Raw genomic sequence first — 27,367 nt, forward strand, 5'->3', positions numbered from 1 at the left:
ACAGTGCTAGAATAATTAAACAATCACGGGGGAAATTGCTAGAATCCTACCTTATACCAGATGCAACATAAATTCTGGGTGGAAAAAAGATACACAGGCAATATCAGAATAAAACTTCCAAAAATACTGACTTCAGGGTGAAATGGGGGAAAATGTTTGAAGTAAGAAGGGCATCATTAAAGGCACAAAGGAAAAAATGAAAAAAAATGAAGTGCTGATATGTCAAGGATACCACACACAAAGTTGGAGAAAAACAAGAGATTGAGGGGAAAAGTACATCCAATGCACATGACAAATAATACCCAGAACACGGGGAAAGCTCCTGCCTATGATGAGATGAAGACCAGCAGCAGAGAAACGAGGGAGCAGTTCCCAGGAGAAATGAAGACTGCGGATGGACACGTGGGAAGATGCTCACACTCACAAAATCCACAGTGTTGGACGTTGAATAAATACTGAGATCCCATTTTTTACCACTTAAACGAGCAAAAAACATTTTTAAATGATTATATTTGGCGTCAGCCATGATCTGGGGAGTTTGTTACAACTTTTGTGAGAGACAACCTTGCGACATTAAGATAAAAACACAGACGCTCTCTGACATCAGAAGTCCTACTTTTGAGAAGATGGCCTCAGAAACAAACAACAATACTGAGGCCATATGTAGAAGGGTGCTTTTTGTAGCACTGCTGTTGTAGGAAAAAATTAAGGAAACATTATGCTCATCAATAGAAGAATGATTAAAGTATATCCATAGAATGGAACATTAGCTATCTACTCAAAGAGTTAGATGATGATGAAACTATAGGGTAATGTGTAGGGTAAGAGAAAAAAGTGACGTTATAAATGATAGATAGATGGATAGATACATAGACACATATATACATACATAGATGGATGGATAGATACATACATACATACATGGATACATACATACATACATACATACATAGAATGATAGAATGATAAGAATAATAGATACTTGGATAGATAGATAGATAGATAGACACATACATACATACATGGATAGATACATACATCATACATACATAGACGATAGATAGACACATACATACATACATAGATGGATAGATACATACATACATACATACATACATAGAATGATAGAATGGTAATAATAATAGATACTTGGATAGACAGATAGATAGACACATACATACATACATGGATAGATACATACATACATCATACATACATAGACGATAGACACATACATACATACATACATAGATGGATAGATACATACATACATACATACATACATAGTGGATAGATAGAATGATAGTTGGATAAATAGATAATGATAAATATAGATAGACACATACATACATATATGCATGGATAGATACATACATCATACATACATACATAGATGATAGATAGACACATACATACATAGATGGATAGATAAATACATACATACATACATAGATGGATAGATAGATGATAGGTTTGTGAAAGGCTGTACCTTAGAATACATAAAGTAGGTCTAATCCAAGGGGGATGGAGAGATGATATTAAATTTTCTTTACATATCTCTTGAACCTTGTATATTACTTTTGTAACAAAACTCAATAATGTAAAAAAAATATTATACCATATGGGGGATGATCTAAGAAAAACATGATATAATTTTTTTCTTCTTTTTTTTTTTTCTGGCCATGCCGCAAGGCTTGCAGGATCCTAGTTCCCTGACCAGGGATCAAACCCGGGTCCCTGCAGTGAAAGCACTGAGTCCTAATCACTGGACCACCAGGGAAGTCCCAGACATAATTTTTAAAGTTTTCTTTCAGCTCAATGATGAACAAGTTACCAAGTGTTTATTCAGCAAATGTTATTAAGCAGCTACTTGGAGCCAGGCTAGCATCTAAAATACACCAGTTTAAAAGCAAAGATCTCTATTCTCACCAGGCTTACAATCTAGTGGGGGAAACAAACAAAGAACAATGATCATAACAGACAAGCAAACTATAAAGAATGTGAGAGGGTGATGTGCTGGGAAAAATAAAAGAGGACAGAGAGCCCCAGGGGTGCAGCAAGGTCAGGGCCGGCCTGACTGGAAACTGATCTGACAAAAGAGGGGAGGAGGGGAGGGGGGGCCATGCAGACGTGCAGGCTGAGCCTTCCGGGTAGAGGGCACAGAACATGCAAAGGCCCTGGGGATCTGAGAGGCCACAGGAGACTGAGGTGGAGTGGACCGGGGGGGGGGGTGTCGGTGAGGAAAGGGGTGCCCAGCAGGGGTCAGGTGGAGGAGGGCTTGTGAGGGCTCGTCGTCCCACCATCTCCTGCTACAGTGAATCACTGTTCTTTTTGATCTCTGCCAATCTGATTGGGAAAAAAGTTTTCTAATAGTATGTAGGGCTGTGTGCAGGAGTATGTGCTGTGTGCATGTGTATGTGAATATCGGCTTATTGCACAAATAAACTGATCAACAAGAGAGTGAATTAGCGCAGTGGAGAAAGCCACCCACCACCGCAGCAAACTTGCCAATGGCAGTCTTTTTTTTTTTTTTAATAGATCTTTATTGGAGTATAACTGCTTCACCATACTGTGTTAGTTTCTGTTGTACAACAAAGTGAATCAGCCATATACATACATATCCCCATATCCACTCCCTCTTGCGTCTCCCTCCCACCCTCCCTATCCCACCCCTCTAGGTGGTCACAAAGCACTGAGCTGATCTCCCTGTGCTATGCAGCTGCTTCCCACTAGCTATCTATTTTACATTTGGTAGTGTATATATGTCCATGCTACTTTCACTTCGCCCCAGCTTCCCCCTCCCACCCCGTGTCCTCAAGTCCATTCTCTACGTCTACATCTTTATTCCTGCCCTGCCACTAAGTTCATCAGTACCATTTTTTTTTAGATTCCATATATATGCCTTAGCATACGGTATTTGTTTTTCTCTTTCTGACTTACTTCACTCTGTATGACAGACTCTAGGTCCATCCACCTCACTACAAATAACTCAATTTCATTTCCTTTTATGGCGAGTAATATTCCATAGTATATATGTGCCATATCTTCTTTATCCATTCATCTGTCGATGGACACTTAGGTTGCTTCCATGCCCTGGCTATTGTAAATAGTGCTGCAATGAACATTGGGGTGCATTAATTTCTCTTTCTGATTTTTCATTGTTGGTGTATAGGAATGCCAGAGATTTCTGTGCATTAATTTTGTATCCTGCAACCTTACCAAATTCATTGATTAGTTCTAGTAGTTTTCTGGTGGCATCTTTAGGATTTTCTACGTATAGTATCATGTCATCTGCAAACAGTGACAGTTTTACTTCTCTTCCAATTTGTATTTCTTTTTCTTCTCTGATTGCCATGGCTAGGACTTCCAAAACTATGTTGAATAAGAGTGGTGAGAGTGGACATCCTTGTCTTGTTCCTGATCTTAGTGGAAGTGCTTTCAATTTTTCACCATTGAATATGATGCTTGCTGTGGGTTTGTCATATATGGCCTCTATTATGTTGAGGTAGCTTCCCTCTATCCCCATTTCCTGGAGAGTTTTTGTCATAAATCGGTGTTGAATTTTGTCAAAAGCTTTTTCTGCATCTATTGAGATGATATGGTTTTTATTCCTTAATTTGTTAATATGGTGTATCACATTGATTGATTTGCGTATATTGAAGAACCCTTGCATCCCTGGGATAAATCCCACTTGATCATGTTGTATGATCCTTTTAATGTGCTGTTGGATTCTGTTTGCTAGTATTTTGTTCAGGACTTTTGCATCTATGTTCATCAGTGATATTGGTATATAATTTTCTTTTTTTATAATATCTTTTTCTGGTTTTGGTATCAGGGTGATGGTGGTTTTGTAGAATGAATTTTTGAGTGTTTCTCTCTCTGCAATTTTTTGGAAGAGTTTGAGAAGGATCAGTGTTAGCTCTTCTCTAATATTTGTTAGAATTCACCTGTGAAGCCATCTGGTCCTGGACTTTTGTTTGTTGGAAGATTTTTAATGACGGTTCCAATTTATTTACTTGTGATAGGTCTGTTTATATTTTCTAATTCTTCCTAGTTCAGTCTTGGAAAATTGTATTTTTCCAAGAATTTGTCCATTTCTTCGTGGTTGTCCATTCTTTTGGCATACAGTTGTTTGTAGCAGTCTCTTATAATCCTTTGTATTTCTGCGGTGTCAGTTGTGATATCTCCTTTTTCATTTCTAATTTTATTGATTTGTATCCTCTCCCTTTTTTTCTTGATGAGTCTGGCTAAGGGTTTATCAATTTTGTTTATCTTCTCAAAGAACCAGCTTTTAGTTTTATTGATCTTTGCTATTGTTTTCTTCACTTCTATTTCATTTATTTCTGATCTGATCTTTATGATTTCTTTCCTTCTACTGACTTTGGGTTTTCTTTGTTCTTCTTTCTCTAGTTGTCTTAAGTGTAGGGTTAGATTGTTTATTTGAGATTTTTCTTGTTTCTTGAGATGAGATTGAATTGCTATAAACTTCCCTCTTAGAACTGCTTTTGCTGCATCCCATAGGTTTTGGGTCATCGTGTTTTCATTATCATTTGTTTCTATGTATTTTTAAATTTCTTCTTTGATTTCTTCAGTGATCTCTTGGTTATTTAGTAGCACACTGTTTAGCCTCCATGTATTTGTGTTCTTTACAGTTTTTTCCTGTAATTGATTTCCAATCTCATAGCGTTGTGGTCAGAAAAGACGCTTGATATGATTTCAATTTTCTTAAATTTTCCAAGGCTTGATTTGTGACCCAAGATGTGATCTATCCTGGAGAATGTTCCATGTGCACTTGAGAAGAAAGTGTATTCTGACACTTTTGAGTGGAATGTTCTATAAATATCAATTAAATATATCTGGTCTTTTGTGTCATTTAAAGCTTGTGTTTCCTTACTTACTTTCTGTTTGGATGATCTGTCCATTGGTGTAAGTGGGGTGTTAAAGTCCCCTACTATTATTGTGTTACTGTCGATTTCTCCTTTCATGGTTGTTAACATTTGCCTTATGTATTGAAGTGCTCCTATGTTGGGTGCATAAACATTTATAATTGTTATATCTTCTTCTTGGATTTATCCTTTGATCATTATGTAGTGTCCCTCGTTATCTCTTGTAACAGTCTTTATTTTAAAGTCTATTTTATCTGATATGAGTATTGCTACTCCAGCTTTCTTTTGATTTCCATTTGCATGGAATATCTTTTTCCATCCCTTCACTTTCAGTCTTTATGTGTCCCCAGGTCTGAAGTGGGTCTCTTGTCGACAGCATACATATGGGTCTTTTTTTTGTATCCATTCAGCCAGTCTGTATATTTTAGATGGGGCATTTAATCCATTTACATTCAAGGTTATTATTGATATGTATGTTCCTATTACCATTTTCTTAACTGTTTTGGGTTTGTTTTTATGGGTGTTTTTCTTCTCTTGTGTTTTCCACTTAGAGAAGTTCCTTTAGCATTTGTTGTAAAGCTGGTTTGGTGGTGCTGAATTCTCTTAGCTTTTGCTTGTCTGAAAAGCTTTTGATTTCTCCATCGAATCTGAATGAGATCCTTGCTGGATAGAGTAATCTTGGTTGTAGGTTTTTCTCTTTCATAACTTTAAGTATATCCTGCCACTCCCTTCTGGCCTGCAGAGTTTCCACTGAAAACTCAGCTGATAACCTTATGGGGGTTCCTTTGTATGTTATTTTTTGTTTTACCCTTGCTGCTTTTAATATTTTTTCTTTGAATTTAATTTTTGTTAGTTTGATTAATATGAGTCTTGGTGTGTTTTTCCTAGGGTTTATCCTGTATGGGACTCTCTGTGCTTCCTGGACTTGGGTGACTATTCCTTTCCCATGTTAGGGAAGTTTTTGACTATAATCTCTTCAAATATTTTCTCAGACCCTTTCTTTTTCTGTTCTTCTTCTGGGACCCCTATATTCGAATGTTGGTGCATTTAGTGTTGTCCCAGAGGTCTCTGAGATGGTCTTCAATTCTTTTCATTCTTTTTCTTTATTCTGCTCCTTGGCAGTTATTTCCACTATTTTGTCTTCCAGCTTACTTATTCGTTCTTCTGCCTCAGTTATTCTGTTATTGATTCCTTCTAGTGTATTTTTCCTTTCAGTTATTTTGTTGTTCATCTCTGTTTGTTTGTTCTTCAGTTCTTCTAGAGCTTTGTTAAACATTTCTTGTATTTTCTCAATCCATGCTTCCATTCTATCTCTGAGATTCTGGATCATATTTACTATCATTACTCTGAATTCTTTTTCAGGTAGATTGCCTATTTCCTCTTCATTTATTTGGTCTTGTGGGATTTTACCTTGCCCCTTCATCTGTGACATTTTTTTGCTGTCTCATTTTTAAAATTATTTTTATGAGTGGGATTGTATTCCTATCTTACTTGTTGTTGGGCCTGAGGCTTCCAACACTGGAGTTTGTAGGTTGTTGGGTAGAGCTGGGTCTTGGTGCTGACATGAGGAACTCCGTGAGACCTCACTCTGATGAATATTCCCTGGCGTCTGAGGTTCTCTGTTAGTCCAGGGGTTTGGACTCAGAGCTCCCACCTCAGGAGCTTCACCTGACCTTCAGCTCGTGAACCAAGATCCCACAAGCCGCGTGCGGTGGCCGAAAAAAAAAAAAAGAAAAGAGAAAAAGAGAACAATAACAAAGTAAAAAATAAAATTAGACTAGGAAACTAACAGATATGTCAGAAAGTATATAAAAATAAAAATACAGATGACTCAACAACCAGAAGGTACATCAGTACCACAATAGTAAAAAAGAGGAAGAGGGAAAAGAAAAAAAAAAAAAGAAGAAGAAGAAAGAAAGAAAAAGGGGGAGGGAGAGTAAAGGCCTTGGCTGTGGAGGGCAGGGCCTAAGCAGGGGCAAGGTTTGGGGGGTGGGGGGGGCCTATGATCAGGACCCACAGGGCTAGAAAAGGCCCTGGGGACTGTGGGGGGTGGGGCTTAGGCTCAAGGAGCAGAAGGGGCCCAGGCGTGGCCCCCACCCCTGGTCTCAGAGGGCGGGGGACCTCACCTGGGAGCCCAGCAGGCTTCCTGGGCTAGAGTGGGCAGGGCAAACGCCCTCCTCTCCTCTCCTGCTCCTCTGGTCCCGGAGGGCCCTTCCCGCCTGCCTCTCCTGACCTCCCCGGCCTCCTTCCTATGCCCCCAAGGACCCACGCAGCCTGGAGGGGGCTTTGGAGGGCAGGGGATCGGCCTGGGAGCTCAGCAAGCTCCCTGCCCAAGTGGGAGATTGCCCTCCACTCCTCTCCCACTCCTCCTGGAGGGTCCCTCCCGCCTGCTTCTCTGATCTCCCTGGTCTCAGGGGCTCCGATCCTGTCTGGCCTCCACTTCTCCTCCCCCTCAGTCCCCCCACGTCCTACCAGTTCACCTGGGGGCTCCTCCCATCTCCTTGGGGTCAGGCTTCCCCACCAGCGGCCGGCAGGTGCCCTAGTTGTGGGAAAACGCTAACTCAGCGTCTTCCCACACTGCCATCTTTGCCAATGACTGTCTTAATTGTCTTATGCTCCATAAGCCCTGCTGGTATGCAGGTGCTCTTTTCATACACTTACAGTTACAACGTTTAATTCAGTTTGTTTTCTCTTGGCATCTTAGAAACATTTCTTTCATTGCTATTTAGTTATAGTTAAATAATAATCTTTTCAACTACGTGGATGTATAATCATTGAATAAGTCACATACTTTCAGACCCTCCAATACTCACAAAGGAAAGGCCTGCCCCTGCGACCTGAATACACTGTCACCCCAGGGGAGTGTAGGTGACAGCTGACATGTGAGCCTCACGGAAGCTCAGGGCAGGAGCTGCAGTCTAGACCCAGCATCCTTCCCGCCCCGGGGATGGAGGGGGCAGGAATGTGGTAGCCACTCCCAAGAGCACTAAGGATGCAGGAGCTTCCCCCGCAGCAAGGCTCCCAGCACATTTTGGGGGGTGGAGAGCCCTCAGTCCCCCTCATCGCACCCCTAAGTCTCAGAGCATTAGAGGTCAGAGTGTAGGGGCAACTGGCCACATAGAGCCCTTCATGCCAACCCCAGGTGTGCCCACCTTCAGAGACAGGAGCACAACTGCCCACAGTTCAGCGAAGGCAGTTCAGCATTTCTGCCCACCCACTGCCCTAGGCCAGCACCAAGGACTCCGGAACCCTCCTCCTCCCGCCTCACATGGAGGATAAAACCCAACAGCACTCTTTGGGCTCTTGTTTCTTTCTTTTCTTCCCCCACTTCCCCTCCCTTCCTAACCTGAACAATTGATCAGCTACAGATAGATAGATAAATGGACTTGTAGATAGACGGATGGATGAAGGAAGGAAGGAAGGAAGGAAGGGAGATAAGATAGATAGATAGATGCTGGATAGATCTTACACGGACAGATGACTGGATGGATGGACAGGTGAAAGACAGAGCTATTGATACAGATGAGGTGGTCAGGGTGGGCAGTGTCAGGAACGGTCAAGTTGAAGCTGTGTGCCCCTTGGTGAGAGGTACAAGAGTACAGCGTCACTCTTGATATTCCTGCCTCAGAAGCATAACCTGACCCAGGAGGAAACTTCAGCAAGACGAAATCAAGGAGCATCCTACAAAATAGCCAGTTCTGAAAATGCACAGTCTTCAAAAATGCTAAGTCATAGGCCAAGGATAGATTGGGCCCCTGCTCCAGGCTGACAGAGACCAACAGGACAGGACAGTTAAGTCTGGAGGGGGTTGTTCTGATCCAAAGGATGTTAAATGGAATAATTGGTAAAATCTGCACTGGACCTGAAAATTAGATGGTAATTATGAATCAAATCAGTTTCCTGATTTAATGATTGAATTTGGTTAAAATAATACCTTTGTGTAGGAAATACACACTAAGATATTTGGGGCAATAAATATTGCACTGGGATGTGTTTGAGAAAAAGTAAATTGTGATCTCCCTGTCTCATACAAAAAACAAAAAGCCATTCTATGTGGATTGTAGATCTACATAAGAAAGGTAAAATAATAAAGTTTCTAGAAGCAGCTTTAAATAATATCTTCAAGAGCTTGAATTTCCTGAAGCAAAAATTTCTTTAAAATGGCACAAACACGATCAGTGATAAATAAAACTCCATAAAAATTAAGAACCTCTATTCTCCAAAAGACACCATTAAGAGAGTCATAGATGGGGAGAAGAGAGATAACCAATAAAGGGATCATATCCAGTCTCTCCTTCTCTCTAAATCTCTCTTTGGAACAAAACGTAAAGGAGGAATCATAAATTTTTTTACATAAAAAAGTAGCACCAGCAATCTTCAATACACTCATTATATATTTGAGAAAACTGAAGGCAAAAGAGGTTGGAACTGAGGCCTGTTAAGTCTCAGTCTCATGCTTTTTCTCAATATTAGATGAGACAAGTACAGACAACCAAGGAAAACACAAAAGAAACATAAAATAACCCGAAAAACTCAATGATACAAACACTCAAGAAACTAGGAATCAAAAGGAACTTCCTCGTTCTGATAAAAGGCATCTAAAGAAAAACCTGCAGCTAACATCGTACTCAGTAGTTAAAGGCTGAATGCTCCCCCCTCCACCCCAAGAACAGGAAGAAGGCAAGGATGCCTGTTCTCACCACTTCTATTCAACATGTACTGGAAGTTCTAGGCAGAGCAATAAGGCAAGAAAAAGAAGTTAGAAGCATCCAAATATGAAAGTAAGAAGTGAAAATATCTATTTCCAGATGACGTGATCTTGAAAATTTTTAAAAATGCAAAGGAATCCACTAAAAATCCATTAGAACTAATAAAAAATTCAACAAGTCTACTTAGATCAATATACAAAAATCAGTTACTTATTTCTATACACTAGCAATGAGCATTCTGAAAATGAAATTGAAAAACATTTCCGTTTACAATAATTTGAAAAGAATAAAATGTTTAGAAATAAATTTAACAAAAGAAGTGCAAGACTTGTACACTGAAAACTACAGAACACTGTTAATTGAAGAAGGCCTAAACAAATGGAAAACATCCCACGTTTATAGTTCAGAAGTCTCAACCTTAAGGTAGCAATACTTCTCCAATCAATTGACAGATTCCTCTGCAATCTCCAGCAAAATCCCAGCTGGCTTCTTTGCAGAAATTGACAAGCTGATCTTAAAATTCATGTGGAAATGCAAGGGAGCCTGAATAGCCAAAACAGTCTTGAAAAAGAACAGAGTTGGATGACTCACATTTCCTGACTTTAAAACTTACTACAAAGCTACAGTAACCAAAACGATATGGAATTGGCATAAGGATAGACATATACACCAGTGAAATAGAATTGTGAATCCAGAAATTGATTTTTCTGAATCAACTGATTTTCAGCAAATGTCCCAAGACAATTTAATGGGGAAAGAATTGTCTTTGCAACAAATGGTTCTGGGAAAACTGAATATCCACACATTTAAAAATGAAGTTGGAACCCTACCTCACATCATATACAAAAATTAACTAAAAACGGATCAAAGACTTAAACGTAAGCACTAAAACTATTTTTTAAATCTTAGAAAAAAGCACAGAAGTCATCTTTGACCTTGGATTAGGCAATGGTTTCTTAGGTATGACACCAAAAGTACAGGCAACAAAAGAAAAATAGATAAATTGGACTTAATCAAAATTAAAAACTTTTTGCTGCAAAGTACATTATCAAGAAAGTGAAAGGATACCCCACAGAGTGAACAAAATATTTGCAAATCACTTACCTGATAATGGAATTGTATCTGGAATACATAAAGAATATTTACATCTCAATAATAAAAAGACAACCCAGTTTTAATAAATAGGCAAACGATCTGAACAGACATTTCTCTAAAGAAGACACACAGGGGCTTCCCTGGTGGTGCAGTGGTTGAGAATCTGCCTGCCAATGCAGGGGACACGGGTTCGAGCCCTGGTCTGGGAAGATCCCACATGCCGCGGAGCAACTAGGCCTGTGAGCCACAACTACTGAGCCTGCGCGTCTGGAGCCTGTGCTCCGCAACAAGAGAGGCCGCGATAGTGAGAGGCCCCCGCTTGCCGCAATTGGAGAAAGCCCTCGCACAGAAACGAAGACCCAACACAGCAAGCAAGCAAGCAAGCAAGCAAGCAAGCAAGCAAGCAAGAAAGAAGACACACAAATAGCCAATAAGTGCATGGAAAGATACCAGCATCACTTGCCATCAGGGAAATGGAAATCAAAATCACAATGGGATACCAGTTCCTACATACCGGAATGGGTAAGACCGAAAAGACGAATGCTGGTGAGGGTGTGGAGCATTTGCAGCCTTCATGCAATGCTGGTGGGAATGTAAAACGGTGCAGCCACTTTGGGAAGCAGTCTAGCCGTTCCTCAAAAGATTAAACACAGAAGTTACCTATGAGCCAGAAATTCCACTCTTAGGTAAATGCCCAAGAGAAATGAAAACATATTACTACACAAAAACTTGTACATGAACAGCCATAGCAGCAGCACTATTCATAATAGTCAGAAAGTGGAAACAACCCATTAAGGAATAAATGGATAAATAAAAAATGGCCCCGCCATACAACGGAACATTATTTACCAATAAAAAGGAGTGAAGTACTGATACTTGCTACAACGTGGATGAACCTTGAAAATATGCTCAGTAAAAGAAGCCAGTCCTAAAAGGCCACCTATTGTGTGATTCTATTTATATAAAACCTCCCAAGCAGGCAGCTTAGTGTTGGGTGCAGCAGGGAAATGGAGGGTGACCGCTAAGGGGCACGGAGCTTCTTTGGGGGGTGGTAAAAATGTTATAAAATTGATTGTGGTGATAGTTGCACAACTTGGTGAATATACAATACTAAGGGACCATTGGATTGTACGTGTTAAATACGGGAATCAAATGGTATGTGAATTATATCTCAGTAAAGCTACTATTATTAAATTTAAAAAAAAAAAAAAAGACAAGCTGGGGTTTCCAGGAAAAGTCGAGTTTTTTCAAAGTGCTAGTGAGTTTATAATGGTAACACAGTCCTTACAATGGGGAACTATCCAATAATTTACCTTAAAAACATTGCTTTTAACCTGAACAAGACCTTTCTCCGTGTTTGGTCCACTTTCGCCCCTTCACCCGCGCCCATCCGGCTCCTCCTTCCCTCCGGTCCCCTCCGAGGGTCACCGCGCGCCTCCCGGGCGCCCCGGAGCGCGCGGCCCGGGTCCCCAAGGGCGTGGGGCTCCGCCGACGGGGCGGACCCGGGGGCGGCCGCTGTGACCCCGGGGCGTGTGCAGACACCGCCTCCGCGGCCACCGATAGGTCCCACCCCGCCTCGGCGACCCGCGGGCCGGGGGCGGGGAGAGGCGGCGCGGAGGCCGCGCGCACCGCCCGGCGCCGCTCGGAGGCCGGGGAGGCTCCGGGCAGCCGCGCGGGTCGAGCGCGGGATGTGGGCGCCGGGCGGCCCGCCGGGGCCCGCGGGCTGGGACCGCCGCAGGGTGGGCGCCAGGCTGCGCGCGGCCCTCGCGGGGCTGCACGAGCTGCAGGGGCTCCGCGCCAGGCAGCAGGCGCGCGTGTGGGGCGCCCTGGCCGTGCAGCCCCCGCTCGGGCCCGCCGCCCCCCGCGGCCCCCGCGCCCACGAGCTGCGGCTGGAGGCGGCGCTGGCGGCGCTGCAGGAGCAGCTGGTAAGGAGCGCGTGCGGGGGTCGCGGGGCTGCTCCGGGCGCGCGGGGGCCGCGGGGACCCGGTCCACCCGGCAGGCAGGAGGCGGACTGGCCGCCCGACCATCGGGGGGCACCCTCGGCGATTTCAAAGGACGCAGCTCGGTCCCGAATGAGAGGGACGCGGAGGCCCGAGGCTCGAGGCTAGGCATCCGGGCCCTGAAAGCAGCCCGGCCGGGCCGCCCGCGCCGAGCCGCGCATCGGGGCTGCGCCCGGCTCTGCCTACTTCCCGGCGCAGCCAGACTTTAGGATGTATTCCTGTTGGTTGGAGTTTTGCTGATAAGAACGCATTAAATCGGTTTCCCCTGCTGGGGGCTACTTGGGATCCTGGTGTCCTACCCCCGGTGCCAGCCTCTCCCTGCTGCGTGGGTCCGGGGACAGCAGTGCCAGCGTGCCAAGTGTCCCCCGAATTGTCCCCAGTGATGTGTTCAGGTTGAGCTCTGGGGTCGTGTCACTGTAATGAGATGTTGGGGAGAGCGTGTATACGATGAGGGCCTCTCCAACTTTAAAATGTAACCTGACCTATGAAAAGAGGTGTGTCCTCTGAATGCAGAGGCGGTGGAACCCCACTGGGCCTCCTGGGCTTGCTTTCCCACCGGCCTTCTCCCCCGTGCTAGGGCTCCTCCAAACGCGGGTCCCTTTCGCACCACCGAAGACAGTCCTCAGGTGATTGCCTCGGTTATTTACCCTCTGTATGGTTTCATGTCATGTATTGGAAAAAACTCAAGAGTTTTTGCAGGGTTGCAGTATTTTTTAAAGGAAAAATTAGAAGGCTGTATAGAAAGATGTCTATTTGGTAGAGTTGACTGTAGTACTCCAAGTGGAATGTCTTTTAAATGAGAAATTAAATCTGCCCTGTTTAAAGGTTGCTGTCTTTACAAAGTAGCCCGGATGAAGCTGCTACTTTGCTATCAGCTTAGCGCAGTCGTGTCAGTGATTTGTTAGCTGCTTCTGGATTAGAGAATCGGGAAGCTCAGCGTCTTAAGATGTGTCCCAGGACTCCTGCTATCTTCGCACATGGCAAGGGGGGGCCCTAACTGTGCAGCCTCTCCTCCTGTGATTCCCCGGCTGCTATGCAAAGGAAGGAGCTAGTTACCGAGTGGAACTTTCATAGGCTTCTCACCCCCCATCTTATCCAGTCATAGCTGCAGGTTTGGCTTACCTGTGTGTGTGTGGGTGTGTGTGTGCGTGCGTGCACCCAGACACATCCTACCTTTCACTGGAGCCCGGAGAGGCACACAGAGCCTGCAAAGATGCATGACATGCGTGTGGCAGGAAGGAGCTTTGCGACGCTGCTGTGAATTGTTCTGTCGAGGGAGCTGGAACCCAGTTGATGATTAACTTGGCTTAAGTAATATACAAATCAGACTTGTGAGTACTCAGCCTCTAATTACGGTACCCTTTTGGGAGAGAAGATCAAACAGGGTTTTTTTTTTTTTGTTTTATTTATTTATTTTTTAATGTGGGGACCAGAAGGAACACGCACCCTTTGTCTTGAAACTTTGTTCTTGGCACAGATTATGTGATCAAAAGAGAAGAATAATTGAATGTGTGTGACATCAGCCCAGCGATTAACACGTTCACATTTTTCTTACAGAGAAAAAATTAGGAGTGATCCTAGTTCTATGATGCAGGATACAATCAAAAGGCCTTCATCTCCAGCCCCAGTCTCACACTTCAGTAACTCCCAGCTAATCGGGGCCCCTCCTACCCACACCCTGGGGTTAACCGGGGCATGGGTCACCGTTCAGGTGTGAAGACAGGAAGAACTTTTATCTGACCCTCAGCAGCTTTGTCCCACAGACGTTCCCAGTGAGAATGAGCTTGAGCATTTCGGGGGGATTTAAACTGCTATTAGGAGAAGTCATCACATTAACACTTATCAGAATGAACGAGCTACGCCTTTTTAATTGCTGCGTCTAAAGTCACAACAGGAAGCGCGCAGTAGGTACTTAGTATTTGTTGAATAAATAAATGAGCAAGTTTTACTACTGTAACAAAGCGGAAGATGATTTCAGTATTTACTATCTCCACGTTCTAGATTTCTAAGCTAATGAAACCCCCATGACCTCTGACCAAAGCAGCCCTTACTGTGTGGCCGGTCCTGTGCTCACCTGTCTGTGCCTTCCAGGGAGATTGTCATTCCCCGAGAAGAGGCTGCCATTCCCATTTTTATAAGGGTTACATTCCCAGCAACACTGACGTGGAAAGGTTTGGATTCCCCGGAGGAGCCTGGAAGCTCCATCTCCCACCAGGAGGCGCCAGCGGGCACCCCAGGTGGGATGTGAGGAAAGGCTCTGGGGACCTGCAGGGAAACTGGTGCTGGAGAATTTCCTGGTGGTTGTTTTTGCTGGTCACGACTTGCCCGGACCCTGAGTGGCAGCAGATCCTCCTCCCTGGCAGGTGCCGGCATTAAGCACGGCAGGAGCTGAGGGTCTGACTCTGCAGCTGTAATCACGACGTCTGGTATTTTCCTTGGACCGACCATGCTTGCTCCGTGACCTCTCAGGGGAACGAACTCACTCCAGGTCACAGAGGAGGGGGAGGCGTCCACGGGGCTGGGCAAGGCTTCCTTCTGCGGCACGAGTGCTTGTTATCCTGAGGCTAATCTGTGACCCTGGCCCTTTGAAGGGCCTCTTTTCAAGCTAGGTAGTAACATTTACCCACCTACAGGGCACTTGCAGTGCCACAGAACTCATGCGGAAAATGCTTCCTGTGCCTGTTCTCAGCTTTCAAGGAAAGAACGGAGGTGTTTTAGATGCCATCTCTGTATCCTGAACTTTGGGACGTTTTTCATTTTTGTCCTCTGAATCTGCTGTAAAGGTTTGAGAAGGCTGGAAAGCCGAATCGTAGATGGGGAGCAAAAGGGCAAAGCAAGTGGAAATCGGATCAGTCTTTTATGGCATGTAAAGTCAACATCTCGAAGAAAGGGCTAAGCCAGATATTTGTTTTGAATGGCATTCCCTGGGTAGAAGTTCTCAAACGTTTGTGGTCATAAAAAATTGGTCCCAGGGAAGCTTGTCAAAATGCAGATTCCCAGGCGTGCCCTAGAGTCTGAGTTAGCGGGTCTGGCAGGGAGCCCTGGGGTCTGCACGGATGCCCTGGGGCTCCCAGCTCCTGGGAACCGGGCTGTGCTCTCCCTTACGCCGCACCCCCTGCCCCTCGCCCCGGTTCAGGGGATTCAGACAGGATGCGCTGCCCTGCCCCTGAGCCTGAAGGCCTGCGGTGAGTAGGGAGGGCAGGTGGCCACACAGACTGGCTCGCTGCTCTGGAGGGAACCAGTGTGACACAGCAGTCACGTTTACTCGGCGCTGACATCTCTGTAACACATCTTCCCTGCAGAAATACATGGAAGTCGACGCTGTGTGCCTGGCTTCGCAGTGGGTTATGCTCGGTCCTGGTGCCATAAGGAACCTTTGACTTAGCACAGAGTTAGAGACCGAGGAGTTAATGAAAAGCAGAGACATAAAATCCCCCAGTGAGGGCTGGGGGAAGGGTTATGGAGGGCAGTGCCAATCCTGGGTGACAAAGCCCTGGCACCATGCAGCGGGGTCCCGGGGACGCAGTAATCATCGGAGGGCACCCGGGGGCCTGTGTGGCTGTGCCCCTCGACACTAATCAGAAGCCACCGGCTGCAGGCCGGGCTAGGCAAACATTAATCACAAAGCAATTATTCCAGCACAAACACGCCAGAGTCACTTTTTCGGGGGGAGGGGGATTGGAGAGGGAGGAGAGAAGCCAACTATGGAATCCAGAGAGGTCCCCCTTCAGAAGAAAGAGGATATCGTGATTTGGAAGAGAAGGGGTCAAATCCATGTTTTTAAACGTCGAAGTGTGGTCGAACAGAGGAACTGAACTCTCTGCCGGTACCGTGGTCTCATTTTACGACATTAGAAGAAAAGTCATTTGCAGTAAAAATTCCCTTCGTTTGTCCAAGTGTTTTTTACTTGGATAGTGATGGGCCGGGAGCCCACCTTTGCTGCCCCCACCGCTCTGGCTGTCAGGTAGTGCCATCCACCTGGGGAGCGTTTCCCTTTGTGAAAACGTGCCAGGATGTTCAGGCTACTCTGGGTGGTCCTGGGTGTGTACGTTTTGATTAAATTCTGTTTTTTTGCAGTGTTATGTTTACAGATACTATTACATGAGGCTGGGAGACTCTCTTGCTACAAAACTTGGAGGTTGTTCTGAGACCCCTGCACTGGGTCCTGAGGAAAGTGGATTTGGGCGTGGTGGTCTGCCACTCACCAGGTGCTGGGCCCTCGGCCCCTACCCCTGGTGGTATGGGAACAGTCTGTGCCAACGTAGTTGTCCCATAAGAATCAGAAATTACCGCCACCTGCTTCCCTCTTGGACTGACTTCTCAGATTATTGAAGCTACTGAAGTAATTCCTGATTTCCTATATAAGAATTTGAAACACAAGTGATCATTTTCTCAAGCAGGGTGACCGGCATAATCCCATTCATTAATTATTTGCCTTAAACTTAATTGCTAATCAAAACAAGAAATTTAGGTAGTGGACCTTGAAAACAAGGTGAAGTTTTATCACTGAAGGAGGGAAGTCAGCATTTATGAAACAGTGTCGTTTCACAGACATATGATTCACGTGTGTGTATGTGTGTGAATGTATATTGTGAGCGTTAACCACATGCATGTGCTATATGTATATTACATGATATACACACACAGATATGTGTGGTTGACACTCACAGTAACCCGTTTTACAGACAGGGAAGCTGAGGCCCAGAGAAGCTAGAGCCTCAGAGGACAGAGTTGAGATGTGGACCCTGAGACCAGAAAGATCCTGCCTCCTGGGGCAGGTGTTCAGGCTGCGCTGATCCCAGGCGCTGGGCTCTTTCCTCCTGCAGCGTCCCTCCCTCTTCCCTGAAAGCCCCACAAAACCATAACCGTTCAAAATGCCACCTGTGATATGGGAGCTAAGACTCTGCAGAGGCAGGGCCTTTTTCTCTCCCGGGGACTCTCCTGTCCCCCTGAAAAGCAGAAAGCTCAGCCCTCCCCAGGTGCTGTGGACGTGCTTCGGTGAAGGTACGTGGTGATACAGGCACCAAACGCAAGGTCCACGAGGCGCGAGCCTGGGAAAGTAGATTCTTACGTAGACGGAAAAAGACATTGAAAGTATTATCTGTGGCTCCTGCCAGCGGGGGTGTCCTTGTGCTGTTTTTGGTCCTCATTCCACTCTCATAAGCTGTATTACTCCATATTCTTATAAAGAAATGTCTAATTGAAAATTGCTGGCAAAGAAAAGTCTGCACTTGGGAAGAGATGCTGGAGGCGGGAGGGGTCCTAGAGATGGTGTTTGGGGTGAGGAAGGGGGAGCTGTCAGGTGGGAGCTGGTCTGTGGGTTTGGGGAGTTAAGCTGTGTGTGTGATGTGGCTTCACGTGGAGCCTCCAGTTTCCATTTCTGTACACAGAGCAGTTTTATGTCTCCCTCTTTTCCTTCTTAGAACCGTTTAAGACTTCAGGACGTCGGCCTGAAAACCCACTTGGACCAGCTGGGCCAGCAGATCAGTGAGCTGCAGCTGGACGTGCGCAGAACCTCCAGCGAGGCCCCGGACAGCGACAGCAGGCCCAGCTCGGGTACGGCGCCCACTCGGGCCCTGGACCATCTGTCCCTCACCCCAGGGAGCGGCACTGCCCGGCAGGGCTGGCGTGGTGAACCCGCCTCTGTGCTCAGGCCACCAGAGGGTCAGGAGCTGTATGCAAGCCTGAAAGAGCACGTTACTGGAGAATACTGGAGATGAAATACTTTTAATACTTTTATTTAAATGCGCTTGGGAAAACGGGGAGAGAGAGGGAGAGAGTGGGTGTGTACATACTCATTGTTTAATTGGAAAAATATTGCTTTTGATGGAAAAAACCCCATGAGTTTCTCACCTGTCTCCGGACTGAGACACATTCTGGGTTCTGTTTATGTTGAATTAACATGGAGGTTGTAAATAATAACTTTTATGTGACAACAAAAGTATTTTTTTAAGTCTACAGTATAAAATCAGTACAGTTTCCTCCCCTGCGGCCCTGTGCGCCCTCCTCTCAAGGTCACGTAGCGATGGTTAGGGTCGTTCTGACCTTCATGGTCCTGGGCACATGGGCTTTCTCTCCAGATTCCAGGCTCAGACAGTAAACCCAGGAGACCAGCATCTTCCCAAGTACGGTGTTCTCTGCCGTGTCTTTCTCTTTTTTTCGGTTTGCAAAGTCCTGTCACGGCCTGGGTTGTCAATCATGTAGCAGGGCCGGGCCGGGGGACCTCCCCAAACGCTGCCCCTTCTCTGGTGGCTGCCTCAGACGAGCTTGGCGGGCACGAGGAGGGGCGGGGGAGGATGCCAGGCTCCCTCTTCCGAGGCCGGAAGCCGGTGGTCACACGGGGGTAAGTGAGCCACTCGCCCAGGGGAGGGATGAGCAGGTGGTGGGCAACAGGAGACAGTCGTGGGGAGGCGTCCCCGGCATTCCGGCCCCGGGCACGCCCCCACCCCCAGGCCCGCCTCCCTGAGCTCCCCCAGCGCCTCGGCGCAGGGCTCCCCAGACCGCACCGACGGCCCCTGTGCCCCTGCGCAGGCTTCTACGAGCTGAGCGACGGCGGCTCCTGCTCCCCGTCCGCCTCCCGCACGTCCGTGTGCAGTGACTGCGTGTCCTCCTGTCCGGGCGCCGTGCTGCCGGCCACCCCGACGGCCAGGCCCGGCGCGGGGGACTGCCGGCCCCGGTCAGCTGATGAGACCACCGTGTGTGGGGTCCCCCTGCCTGCGTGGGAGCCCCAGGCCAGTGAGGGGGGCGCCGGCCAGCTGCTGCAAGGCGAGTCGCGGCCCCGCCCCGTGTCCACAGGTAAGGGGAGCCGGGGGCGGGGGCAGTGCCGAGCCCCATCCCAGGTGGGGCGGTTCCCGAGCCCCATACAAGGGGGGGGCGGTCCCCGAGCCCCATACAAGGAGGGGGGCGGTCCCCGAGCCCCATACAAGGAGGGGGGGCGGTTCCCGAGCCCCATATTTTCTGTGGGCTTTTTTGGGTTTTGGATGGAGGTAGGCATCAAACGCCCACCCGTGTTCCTTGCAGCAGGGCTGTTGCAATAAAAGGCTTCTCGTCTTATTTAAAATGAACATCCGTTCACACCCTTCCACGGGCCTCGTGGCCGCCGCCGGGGACTAGGGTGGGAGCAGCGCTGCAGGCGGACGTTGAGAGAGTTCAGTTCACGTGCGGTTCCCCCCACCGGCCAGGGAAGAGCCTTTCTTTTTCTTCAGACTGTCCTAAAAGGAAAAGATGCATCTTATTCCTTATGCGAGACCTGGGCCGGTAGGATCCATGCGTTTTCTTTCTTTCACATCTGTGAACGCCTCAGGGAAGGTCTGTTCCAAGACCTTGTCCCGATGGCCGTGTGGTCACCGGCGCCCCATCTCCCTGGGCGTCCTCCGCACCTTTGGTGAACAAGGGCAGGAACTGAACGTTAGGGTCTAGGACTCACCTTCTAGGCTGTGGCTGGAAGGAGCGTGATGGGGGCCGGGTGATGGGACGTGTACAGAGGACACCAGCGTGTCCAGGCGTGGAACGTGCAAGGCCGGGACCTCGTCCTGCCTGGGGGGAGGGCCTCGTGCCCCAGGGTTGTGCTTGCTTCTTCCCTTATTTATGTTTTGTTCTTTTTCTCCTCCCCAGGTGACCTTGAAAGAGTCCTGCCGGCTGAAGTGGGGCTCCAGAAAGCCAGGGCACACCCCAAGGCCACTTCCTTCCTCTGCCGCGGCATGGACCCCAAGTACCAGTGTGACCTGGTGTCCAAGGGGGGCAGGGAGGTGTACCCGTACCCCAGCCCCCTGCACGCCGTGGCTTTGCAGAGCCCCCTCTTCACTCTGACCAAGGAGACAGCGCCGAGTGATGGCCACTCGCCCCCCAGTCAGCCCCTCCCTGGCGCCACAGGTCCGAGCTCCATTCGGACTGGACTGGTCCTCGAGGCTGGCCCGCCCAGAGCCTACATAGAGAGGCTGCTGAGACTGCAGGGCCGAGGGCCCCCCGCGAGGGGCAGTGTGGGTGAGCGTGGACCCCCAGGATGGGAGGCATCCCTATCCCCGCAGGGGCTCGGGGGCCGGAGTGCAGACAGTGAAGGTGGCCTGGAGAAGCCGGTCTGCACCCGGGGGAGAGCGGAGGTGGGAGGGGAGGCCCAGAGCGGGGCCGCCCGTGGGCACAGCCTCGAGCAGCCGGGGCCTGTGCCCCTTGTGCGCACCCTGCACGCCAGCAGCCGTCCAGAGGAGGGCCCCAGACCCTCGCGCAGCTGCGTGCACCGGGAGGCCCGTCCAGGCTCCCCCTGGCTGGGCTGTGGCCAGGCCCCCGCTCCCTGCTCTCCGGCTCAGCAGCCAGCTCTCGATGGCTGGACGGGCAGAGGCAGGTCGCCGGGCGGGGGGGCGGGCGGGGAGGGCCCCCCTCGAGCCCCCGGACACTGTGTCCACCCGCGCTTTGCTGCCAGAGGAGCTTCCCCCGGGGGGCCCCCCAAGGCCAAGCCTGTGAAGATCAAGAGGGGGGCCAGCGACAAGTCGCTGAGGCTTGGGGGGCCGCAGCTTCAGTGGGGCACCCTCGGGGGCCCCCAGCCGCCCCCTGAGTCGGGAGGTGGTCTCAGGAGGCCCGCCCTGGCCAGGGAGGTGCCCGGCCGGTCCTGCTCTGAGTCCAGCCTCTACCCCGTGTCCCTCTTCGTCCCCCTGCTGGTGGCCCGACGAGAGGGTCACCAGGGGTCAGCTCAGGCCCTGTTCCCCTTGGAAGCAGCCCCGCTGGTGGCGACCGGGGGGGAGGCCCGGAGGAAGCAGCGCAGGTGGCAGTCCTCCGTAGAGATCTCAGCCCGGGCCCGCCCGGACCCCAGCCTGGGGCCCCATAGGCCTGCGGCCCGGAGAGGGGGCGGCCCGCGGCCCGTGTGCACCAGACCCAGGCCCAGGCTGCCCCGCCAGGACGCCCGAGCCAGGAGCGGGTCGGACGGCTCCGAGCGCTCGGCCGAGCGCGTGTCCCTCTTGCGCTCCACCGTCGCGGAGAGCAGCGGGGACGAGGCCAGCGACCACACGGCCAACCGCTTCGGGGACGGGGAGTCCAGTGGCAGCACCTCGGAGGGCGGCGGCCAGGGCGGCGGGAGCTCCAGCCAGCGGGCCCCGGCCAGCTCCAGGCCCCCTCTGCCGCCGGTGCCCAGGCTGTGCCGCGTCAAGGCCTCCAAGGCCCTGAAGAAGAAGATCCGCAGGTTCCAGCCGGCCTCCCTGAAGGTCATGACCATGGTGTGAGGTCGCTGGGCGATAGCAGGGCCCGTCCAGGCCCGGGAGCCACAGACACAAAGGGACCTTTCGTGGCTGAGGATGGGTCCAGCCTCGCAGGGTGTTAGATGTGCATGTCTGTGTCATCTGGACACTTTGCTTTATCCCCGAAGCTGCCCTTCAAAAGGAGTTCCCTCAGAGGAGACAATGGGCCCGTCCCTGGGTGCATCGCCCCACAGGTTAGGCTGTGACTCTGGGCACGTCAGCCCACCTTGGCCCCAGTGGAGACCTTCACCCAGAACTCTGGGATTGCAGATTTGTCGGGGCGCCGACCTCCCAGCCGCCTGTGCCGTGAGCCCCGTGCTTGCTTCCCTCCGTCCTGTTCCACTTGGGCTGGGCGCTCGGTGTACCCCAGCCTGTTGAAGTTTCTCCCCAAAAGCGTTCCCTTTAAGAAATGGTTGCAGGACTGTGCTCTGGAAACTGGGTTGGAATATGAATCCAGGTCAAACCCTCAACATGAATAAACAGCCGATTATGCCTTTGTCTTTGCAAGTCAGTCTTTCCCTTTTAGCCTCTCTGCCCTCAGGAATGTAGTAGGTGCTCAGCAAACCCTAATCCTTCCCCATCATGTGGACGCTCTCTCACCCGAGGTGGGAAAATGCATGAGTACACCTCCACACTCCTTTCACATGAGTACCCTCCACACTCTTCCCAACAGTCCTGAATTGAGCATAAAAGTGCTTTTGAAAAGAGACCCTTTTATGGTGTTTATTTTTCAAAGGAAATTTCCCTCAACTTTTCAGGAAGGTAGAATTTTCAGGGAAGCTGCCTGCGGAGAGCAACATCTTCAGTTCATAAAGCAGCTTTTTCCTGAATTATTCAAAGCTGCTTCTGTGGGCCTGGAGGTAGAAAGAAGGCATGGGGGAGGTGGGGAATGTCTTCCCCAGGAGCCCTCATGGGGCTCTGGACTGCCGCAGCCCCACCCTGAGGCTAAATGCACAGTTGGTAGGAACTTTTGAAGGAAAATGATAACAAAACAAGCTAAAATGGTAGTAGATCTTATACTAGACATTAGATATTCATGTAACGAAAAGCTAGTTTCAGGACGCACTTCAGAGATTGACATTTTAAAAAGATTAACATTTTAGAACAAAGAAGTCCACCTGTTTGCCCTGGGCAGAGGTTTCCAAAAGTGAAGGAGAGTGGCTGCTTTCTGTAAAACCTCAAAAATGCAACCATTTCAAAGGGCCCAGAGCAGACTTTGAGTCTATCTGGATAGAATTCCCACATGGGCTTCACGGAATCCGCTTACTAACAGAAGTGAAAGGGTCTTCCTGAGCTTTCTATAAAACTGCATTGATATTTGGAGGAAAAAGTCAAACCCACCTGTGGTGGGGTTTTTTGATAAAAGATAGTACACAGGGTATTTTCTTTAATGGTCTAAATCTCAACCGTGTGGCACAAGAGGCGATGGGAACCCGGTATTTGCCAGGACCGCTGAGCAGGTGAAGGTCCTGGGAGAGGATCCAGAGCCAGGGTTCCAGCCCCGCCGCGGTCCCAGCAGTGTCCACAGTCTGTGCCCCTCGCCGGCCACCCTGGAGAAATGGCCGTGAAACTCCCTTTACAGAGTGTGTCCTGCTCTGTTTGACATCAGCTCTTGCGTCTGTTGGAGCTTTTCTCAATTCGGGGGCTTTGAATGCCGTATTTGGAAACTGCAGACTTCTTTCGTCCTCAGCAGGGCCCCCGTCCTTGTGTCACAGGAAAGGACCCTCAGGCCGTGTCTCTGGCCAAGATCATGTGAGATCAGTGCTGAAGGGGATGCAGTGGGTTCGGGCCCCTGGGGATTTCTGACAGTGTTTATCTTTCTCAGAAACCAGGCTCCATTTCCTAATGATTCAGGTTCCAAAGCGCAACCAGACAGGAATGCGTCCCTGCCCAGAAGATGCCGGGCCTGTCTGTGCAACAAGCAGACTAACAAAGCAAACTAATCATGCCAACTACCCAAGCAAACTAACCATAAAACCCATGTGGACTCCAAGCAAAATGCAACCGTGGCATCTGCGGACAGAGAGTGCCCTCAGTGATAAGATGTCAGATCAGTCATCAATCAGTCAATCTCCCTCCCTCCCTCCCTCCCTCCCTCTCTCTCTCTGCCTCCTTCTCTCTGACCCTCTCTCTGTCTGTCTCTCTCCGTCTGTCTTGGTCTCTCCCCAGCCTTGCAGACACACACACACACACACACACACACACACACACACACACACACACACAATCTGTCTGCCCAAGGCCCCAAGCTACTTCCTCACCGGTGCTCTTTCATTTACTCTCGGGCAGGTTTACAGTAAATAAATATAACTCTAGGTGCCATGTCCCCCCATCTGCCTGGGGCCGAGGTGCCTTTGCTTCCCCACAAATTCAGCAGAAGGACACAGCCCAGGGTTCAGGCCCCAGGCGGCTCTGTCACCTCCCTGGGTTTGCTTCCTCTTATAGAGTGCAGTTGTTTATGCCTCCGGGTTTGGCGGGAGGAGTACATCGAAGGTGTTGAAAACGGGCCCCGCCTCTGCCCGCTGACCACGTCAGGCTCCTGCCAGGACCATGAGGGGACCCCGCAGGCTGCAGAGCCGGGCGCCTGGACAGGCCAGGAGGTCACGGTCGCAGAGGAGGCTGTGGGCAGGGAAAGAGCAGACAGAGGGTCAGACAGTCAGCGAGGGTCTCTGACCCACTGTGAGCATCACCCAGGCACCGCCAGGCAGGCTGGCATCTTCCGTGGCAAGAACCACGGGGGAGGGCTCTTTGGGGAAATACTTTAAAGCACAGAGTTAAAGTTGAGAACATCAGTGATAAGAAGGTAGAGTCAGTCCCCAATCCAGTCCTGAAATTACAAAACAGAGTCTGAGATGCTATAAATTCAGGGAAGAAAGATATTTAAGGAAGGCAGAAGGTCCAGGGCAGAATGTGCAGAAAAAAAGATTAATTGAGACATTCCATTTATTTGCCTGAGTATTTTATATTTTTCGCATATTTTTCTTCTGAACAGATATGGTCGTAACTGCTCAGAGTGAAGGGAAAATAAAGCAGGAAACTCCCCTGCACAGAAGGTAGCTGTGACACGGGGGAGGGGGGGATTATTAGGTGATGGGTGACTCTTCATGTGCGTTTGAAGACAGATGAGCTATTTCCTCATCCCTAAAGCCTTTAAAAAAAAGAGACAATTTACTATTTGACTTTGGGGATCATTAGAAAGCATTTGTAACTTCCAGCATGATTGAAATACAAATATTTTAGCAAAAAAGTAAATATATAAAAGGATAAGCTAGTTCTTTCTAAGTATCGAAGGCAAGCTAAGGTAGAAATTAAATATATAAGAATTGCTAATTCATAAGAATGAGAAGAAAAGGATAATTATGTCAGAGAAGATACCCCAATTATTGTATCAAATCATACTGTAAAATTTGAGGAAACAGAATGTTTACCTCTTATGACCGACTGAATGTACTTGTCCCCCAAATTCGTATGTTGAAGCCCTAACCCCCAGTGGGATGGCATTTAGAGGCGGGGCCTTGGGAGACAGTTAGGGCAAGATAATGTCCTGAGGGCGGGGCCCCCAGTGGGATTGGGAAGAGGTCATGTGGGCACACGTGGCTGTACTTACAGGCCAAGAATAAAACCAACCCCACTGGCACCTCCATCTGTAAATTCCTGTGAATGAAACCACCCAGTCTATGGTGTTCTGTTACAGCTGCCCCTTTGTACGCACAGAAGAGAAAGTGGGAAGAGCCAAGAGTGCACTTAGGACTGGAGGAAAGAGAAACTTACTTCCTGCATCTTTTTCTTATGACCAAGAGGGTAGCTGGGCGCCTGACCCGAGGCTGTCTTCACCCATCTGGTCAGACGCATTCACTGAGTACCCACTGTCTCAGGAGCCGGGCCGCCTGCTGTGGGGTGTTGGGAAAACACGGGGCGCCCGCGTTGGGGAAGCTTTGTGTCTCGCTGGAGAAAATAAGCAGGCAGCAAGGACGACCAAGCAGCCCCTAAAGAGGCCAGTGCTCATGCAGTGGGGCCCGAAGCAGCAGAGTTTGGACTCCGTGTGGACAGCACAGTTAGAGGTTTAACTGGGAGAAGTCTGTGCTGCGCTGGGCTGGGCTGGGCTGGGCTGGGGGGCTGAGGAGGGAAGAGGAGGGGGAGGGGGGAGCGGAGGGGAGAGGAACGCAGGGCTGAGCAGGTGCCTGGAGCTGGGAGGGGAGGGAGGCTGAGTGGTCGCGGTGGGGTGGACTCAGGGGGTCCAGATCCCAGCCCATATGCGAGAGGGGGTGGGCCACCATCAGTAACCAGTGTCACTAGCGCCCGGCAGAGTTGGGGCAGGTGGGGGACGGGAGAGCTTCCGGGGGAAAGGGGGCGCAGGTGTGATGGAGGCCAGGGGGCAGGGGAAGCTGGCAGGGTTACTGCAAGTGGGGCTCTGATGAGGTGGGTGAGGGCGCACTTGGGGGTCCTCAGCTGGTCCTGAGCTGGAAGCAGGGACAGAAGGTGGGGCAGCTGTCTGTCGTAGGTCAGTCCTGCCAGGCTGGGGTGCCGATCGTCGCAGCTGTTCCTGTGTCCAGCTTCCTCGCAGACGGCCTATGCAGACTGCAAGCCGGCTTCCTGTGGGTCTGACTCCCGGGAGTTTATTGCAGACGAGGGGAGGCCTGGCTTCCTGGGCAGGTGGCCGAGGCTGAGGCTCCAGCTCCGTGTTCACAGGAGGTCTGGCCGCTGACCGGTGTGTGCTTGGTCTCTCCGAAGCCGGGAGAACCTGCTAGACTTGTGTTTGGAGAGGCCTGTGACCCAGCTGTGCTGAGATGGGTCTGAGGAGAGACAGGAGGTCCGTCCCCGGCCAGGGACCCGGGCAGGGGCATGGCGGGGACCAGCGCCACGGTGAGAGGTTCTGCGGAGGGATGCACACGTGGCAAGACACACAGCTCGTGGCCATTCTGTGGTCTGGGGGCCCGCAGTCTCTTGCAGAAGCCACCCAGGCAACAGCGGCATAGAATCCAAGGAAAACTCAAGAGTTCTCCCAGTGTCGTTCATTTGCCCCAGTAAGAAATGAGAATTCTCACTGAAACAAGAACATATTCTTATCTCTGAGAGGAACATCCCCGTAGAAACAAGAATTTCTAATCAGAATCTTTTTCCATTTTTAAAATTTGATTCCCTTTTTAGTATGTTATTCCCTTTTATTTTTTATTCTGTTTTATTTCCCTTTTTATGTTTCCTTCAGCCATGGTCTCCTAACCAAGGATAAAATCCACAGCAAATCCACAGTTAGCAAATCATTAACCCTATTGTACTTTAACTTCATTTTCCTTCATTATTTTCCTCCATCTCCGTGCCCTCGTCCCATCTGGGGACACATGCTGCGTTTTCAGATTCGGTCTCTGTGACACACTTCACCTCCTGGGTGACAGGCGACGGTGGCAGCGTCTCCGGCTGGTGACAGGAGTGGTGTCAGTCCCTGCTAACACGGC

General features: G+C 49.2%; 1 protein-coding gene across 1 annotated transcript; it reads left to right on the top strand.

The window, feature by feature from the left end:
• Positions 1-12,378: 12,378 nt before the first annotated feature.
• On the top strand, positions 12,379-21,899 carry DACT2 (dishevelled binding antagonist of beta catenin 2). The gene is made up of 4 exons (XM_068551646.1): positions 12,379-12,615; positions 18,114-18,246; positions 19,222-19,485; positions 20,305-21,899. Exons 1-4 carry the CDS (start codon positions 12,379-12,381, stop codon positions 21,897-21,899), a joined length of 2,229 nt encoding a protein of 742 aa, XP_068407747.1.
• Positions 21,900-27,367: the final 5,468 nt, after the last annotated feature.

The sequence above is a fragment of the Eschrichtius robustus genome, chromosome 9, assembly GCF_028021215.1.
Source record: "Eschrichtius robustus isolate mEscRob2 chromosome 9, mEscRob2.pri, whole genome shotgun sequence".
Taxonomy (NCBI): Eukaryota; Metazoa; Chordata; class Mammalia; order Artiodactyla; family Eschrichtiidae; genus Eschrichtius; species Eschrichtius robustus.

What these genes read in the sequence shown, in the direction of transcription:
- DACT2 (XM_068551646.1), top strand. Translation starts at nt 12,379, where the DNA reads ATGTGGGCGCCGGGCGGCCCGCCGGGGCCCGCGGGCTGGGACCGCCGC. An exon ending in CGACAGCAGGCCCAGCTCGG is followed by an intron (nt 18,247 to 19,221) that starts GTACGGCGCCCA and finishes GCCCCTGCGCAG; the next exon opens with GCTTCTACGAGCTGAGCGAC. An exon ending in GCCCCGCCCCGTGTCCACAG is followed by an intron (nt 19,486 to 20,304) that starts GTAAGGGGAGCC and finishes TCTCCTCCCCAG; the next exon opens with GTGACCTTGAAAGAGTCCTG.